Genomic DNA, 5,384 nt, shown 5'->3' on the forward strand with positions numbered 1-5,384 from the left:
TTATTAAAATATTTCAAAAAAAAAAAATAAATAAGAAGAATTTAACACGTCAAATTATGATTGGATATTTTGGTGGGATGCACAAAAATACCAAGATGCGCCTAAGTGTTTTTCAATACTCGGGTGCATCCGAGATAACACTCATCTTCATACATCTCACTCTCATCACTCACATAAAAGAAATTATTAAAATGTTTCAAAAAATAAATAAGAACAATTTAATGCATGTCAAATTATGATTGAATACTTTTGTGGGATGCACAAAGTTGAGTCTTTTTCGTGTAGGCGAATTTGTCAACTTTACAAAAAAAAAAAAAAAAGAGAGAGAGAGAGAGAAAAAAAAAGGATTATGGTGTTGTCATAAAGTTTTTTTAATTTATTATTATTTATTTATATTTTTGAAGAAATAAAGGTGTTAACTTTATGGCTCTGATATTCCAAATTCCCACTTAATATTTTACCTTTCAAGCTTCGGAATCATCCAAATTCAACAAATCCTAAAGCCAAATCAAGTTCCTTTTTATTATTATTATTAATTTTTAATTTATCCCTATTTCTAAAATGAAAAAAGCAACATCTTTTTGCCTTAAATTTTGTACATACATCAATAATAAAGTTTCCTAGATTCTCGAGTAAATGTTTTACAATATGGGATTTTGTCAATTAATTCTCTGTTCTTTCTCTTCATCATCTTTCATCTTCTACTACGACAGAACCAAAGATAGAGCCACACTGAGTATCAAAATTGACGCATATTGAGATCCCAAGCTCGGCTTTGTAGCAATGGATGAGTCCCCCCCTATGGCCATATCTGCCAGCCAAGAACTACTCAAAGCTGCTCCTTGTATTGTTCCCGATCCCGATTCCGATCCCGAACCAGTCATCGGCTCTGATCCTGACTCGTCCGTCTTCGGCTCTGGTATCATTGGTGACGAACCCCTCGAAGATTTTCGACTGTCATTTTCAAATAAACATCAATTTTCAATATTTATACAAAGTAGGGGTGATTTCCTTTGTAGTAAAATTAAGAGTTAAATTATAAGTTTAGTCTTGGTATTAAATAGGTAATAAGTTCATAAACTTTTAATTCTGTACTTAATAAATTACTATCATTTGAATTTTCTTTTTAAAAAAAAAAGAATGTTTTTTTATGTAATTATTTTAAATGACAAAACTACTAAAAATATTTTCGAATATAGTAAAAAGTCACTGCGGTGATATACACTAATAAACATCTATTATTGACACTGATAGATGTCTAATGGTAGATGTCTATCTGTGTTTATTATTCTATAATAATCTATCTAGATAGTCACACTTTGCTATATTTGTAAATAAATTCACTCATTTTATTATATTTGAAAATAATCCTTTATATAGATAAAAGTAAATTTTGTATCTATTAGAATGTTAAAATTATAATTTAGAAATTAAAACTTCAAGGTAACTTATCCAACATGGAATTAAAATCGAAATTCTTAAAAATTTGGTGAATTAAACTTGTAATTTAACTAAAATTAAGACACCAAAATTTTTTTTCTTACTATTATTATGTTTTGGTTACCTTGGGGAAGAAGGGCAAAATGTGATGGTGTAGTCAGCTCCATTGCAAGTGAATGTGCTAGTGGCGTCATCATACGCGTAACTATACGATTTTGGGCACGCCGATTTAAACATTTGTGAGTACATTGATGGCCGGCAAGTCGCCGGCGAGTTGTACTCGCCGCTGCAGCAGTACTCCGGCGTCGCAAACGCCTCACAAGCACTCTTACACGCGCCGCCGTCCTCCGCCTTCAGCTCGGCCGGGCAAAGTTGGTTCAGGTCCGTAATGCAGCCAGTTGAAGCGCACGTGCCGGACCCGCCGGTTCCCTCAACGATCATCGGCAGATTGTAGCCGTCGACGAGGCTGACGTCGTAGAAATCCTGCGAGCCGGAGCCGAGTGTGAATTCGGCTAACGTCGCAGGAGGCGTAGCTCCGGCGCCGTTGCACTCGATCTCACCGGAGCCGCAATCGCCAGTGTTGCAGCTGCCACGGCCAGAGTCGTCGAAATTGCAGTTGGTTCGGCCCCAGAATCGACCGGACCAACCGGTCGAAGCTTGCAAAGAGCGGGAACTGCCCGCTTCAAGCTCGAAACCGGTGGCTTCGAGTTTTGGGCTGCCGGCGCTGGCGAGAATTCCCGGCCAGACGGTGAAATCACACTTGTTAACGAACGTGAATGTAGCACCGGAAGCCTCTGTAAAACACAAAAAGAAGGTAAAAAACAGAGCAACCAGATTGAACCAATTCCGATAAAATTCGGTAAAATTATGAAAAACAAGCGGTTACCCAGAATTCAAACGGACAAAAGAATTGGAAATTTCAATTTACCTTTAATAAGAAGAAGCACAATCATGGTGGAGAAGAAGGGAGAAGAATGGTTGAAATAGCAGAATAGCCCCATTGACTGACTAATTCTTCTAAAACTAATTGGTTGATTCAACGGAATTGAAAGAATGAGTGAACTTAAAGATGAATATTATCAAGTGGGGTTTCAATTATAAGGTGTTTGAAGTTAGGATATGGAAGAAAATGGTGAAAACAACAATGGCGGAGACAGGGGTTTGTTTTTGCAGTGAGAATGGAGACGAGGGAGGAAGAATATTGGAGAAGACAATGGAGATCACTGCAAACAAAACTTCAATTATAAATTTTTAAAACATTTTAATGTAAATGAGAGCGAAAGAGAGAATAAAAAGGAAAAGGAGGAAAGAAAGAAAGTGGAAGAAAGAGAGTGTATGGTGAGAGAACCTTGGACAGGGCGATGCTCTGTTATTTATAATGAAAACGTGATCGATCAAAGGGAAAAGCCCACTTCCCCATCACCGACATCACTCTCACTCACCGACCAATCATCTTTCATTCTTTTTCTTTTTTTTTTTTCTTTATTTAAAGAACGACTCTAAATTTAGAGCACAAGTTAAAGCCATACATGTACCACTTTACTCTACTACCCTCCTAAATTTATAGGAAAATCCAGATTTTATCCCTTGTACTTGCAACCTTTACCAATTTTCAGTCAGATTTTATTAAATTGAAAATCACATTTAATCAAATGTTGTAATTTCTTCCCTCTATTTAATCTAAGCTAATATATTTCACTCATTAAGTATACTTTGTTGTAGGTATTTTTGTGGGTCAATCTATTGGAGAACTGAGTACTCAACTAACATTAAGAACTTTTCTTATTGGCGGAGTAATTCACAGGGGGACTACAGAACATATACGAACTCCTTGTAATAGAAAACCAAATTCAATAAGGATTTAGTTCATCCCACACGTACACGTCATGGGCATCCTACAAGCATCATTTGTATATTGCCTATGGCTCTACAATAGAATTAATTTGTACCTTCTAGCGAAATTTGGCAAGGGGAATAAAATGAATTTCATGCTCCCTTCTTAACCCCAATCTGTAAGATAAATAAATTTTTTTCTTCAATTTCGTCGAAATCAGAATAGTTCTCTTCATTCTGAAATTGAATACTATCGATTTTGATATCAAATGTTTGATTCATACATCAGACATCTTATAAAAGGGAGAAAAAAAATACATTCACTCATTTGAGCAAAAAGTAATATGTGTGTATTCATCAACATATATACATAGTAATGGTTTCAAAACAATTAAGACAATCGGTATTTTTATGTTATGATTTCTTTTCAATAATTATAGATGTGGATGATCAAACAATCGACTTTTTAGATGTTAATTAGTATCTTATCTACTTAATTATGTTTGAGTTGACTTTCTAGAAAGCATAATTATTTTCAAATTCTTCTTCTTTTTTAGTACGATGGAGGTAGGAGAATTCGAAACAATTGAACTACACTCACTTTGGCATGTTTGAATCCTTTCTAAACATGAGATTAAATAGGTCCAAATTGTATGCATCCCTCTTATACGCAATATCCTATTTAATCTAAACAACTATTTAAATTTGTCTATCTTGCTCTTCCAAAAGTCTTTAAATTGATCATATTTGTAAGTGGTTTGTTGATTGTTATAATTTTCTCTTCTAAAATGTGTTTGGTTTAACTTTTCAAGTATTTAATTTTGAAAATAAATCATTTTGAAAAATTTTGAAGTATTTGATAACTACTCAAAATAATTTTTGAAACACTTCTAAATATATTTTAAACACTATTTATCAAAAAGAGTTTAAATAAAAATGATTTTCTTAAAAAATATTTTTTTCTTTAGTTAATTCAAACCCACCTTATTTTTCTTAAAACTAATTGCAAATAATGCATATTTATTTTTTTTAATATAACTTACAGAACATTCAAACCTTTGAGAATTGAACCCTTATCCAATGAGTTATATTTTTCACATGCTTTCTATTAATTATAATTATAAAATATATAAATGATAGAAAGTTGATAAGATTTAGAAGAAAAGCAACGTTGCACTTACAAATGTTTTAAAATTTGTGAGTTTTAAGGAAGTTATTGAATGATTAGTTTTCGTTTTTTTTTTTTTAATAAGTAAAAATGAGTAGTTGGTGTATTAGTCTCACTTAAATTTGTGCAAAATTTAATAATATTAAAATTAATAGAAATTCATAAAAATTAAAATTGAAATGGTGTGGGGCCTACATAATATATAGCAATTGAGTAAGAAAAGTGCCACGTGTCCATCTGATAAACTGGAATATTAGGCGGCCGTAGTTTTTAATAACCGCCGCCTCCGCCGTCAAAGCCGTAATTTTCCTTTAAATGGTATTTAATTGATATGGGAGAAATTCTGAGGGTTTTCTTACGCGCTGGTCGTTGATTTTAAAGCCTTCGATTGGTCCATTCATTCCTTTGGACAAAATTTCTAGTAATGTCATATTTAATTTTGTTTGTAAAAATACGAATTTTTAACCTTAGATTTTTTAATTCATCTAATAAGTCTTTTTTTTAGTGACATGTACACCTAATCTCATGAATCCTTTTTCACTATATAGAAAAAAAATCAAAATAATTCAAATAAAAAATTATCATATGATAAATTTTTATTAAATATAATCTAAGATGTATAATCGATGGATGCAACTTAAATTACACTTAATGTTTTTTTAATTATATTTCTTTAATTGATTATTTTAGTTAATTTTAACATAATACAATAAGATAAATAAAAGAACTCAAACCGACGTGGCACTATGTCCAACATCCTCCAAGACTTCAGTTAGTGCTTTGATCATAATAAGATATCTCTTCTACTAATAATCTTCCTCACTAACTAATTTATTTGTCAAAGATCAGGCATGTGAAGTCAAAAATAAGAAAAGAAAGGACATATGTCTCAACTTGGTTATGCCCCAAATTGATAAGTTAGATGGTGCTGGTTAAGTGACCT

At 32.6% G+C, this 5,384-nt stretch overlaps 1 protein-coding gene across 1 annotated transcript; it reads right to left on the reverse strand.

Annotated features, from left to right (window-relative positions):
* Positions 1–498: 498 nt before the first annotated feature.
* Positions 499–2,793, reverse strand: LOC120072577 (thaumatin-like protein 1). The gene is made up of 3 exons (XM_039024969.1): positions 2,369–2,793; positions 1,565–2,234; positions 499–954 (listed from the first exon to the last, which is right to left on the reverse strand). Exons 1-3 carry the CDS (start codon positions 2,439–2,441, stop codon positions 705–707), a joined length of 993 nt encoding a protein of 330 aa, XP_038880897.1. The 5' UTR covers positions 2,442–2,793; the 3' UTR covers positions 499–704.
* Positions 2,794–5,384: the final 2,591 nt, after the last annotated feature.

Source organism: Benincasa hispida, chromosome 3 (assembly GCF_009727055.1).
Source record: "Benincasa hispida cultivar B227 chromosome 3, ASM972705v1, whole genome shotgun sequence".
In the NCBI taxonomy this organism is placed as follows: domain Eukaryota; kingdom Viridiplantae; phylum Streptophyta; class Magnoliopsida; order Cucurbitales; family Cucurbitaceae; genus Benincasa; species Benincasa hispida.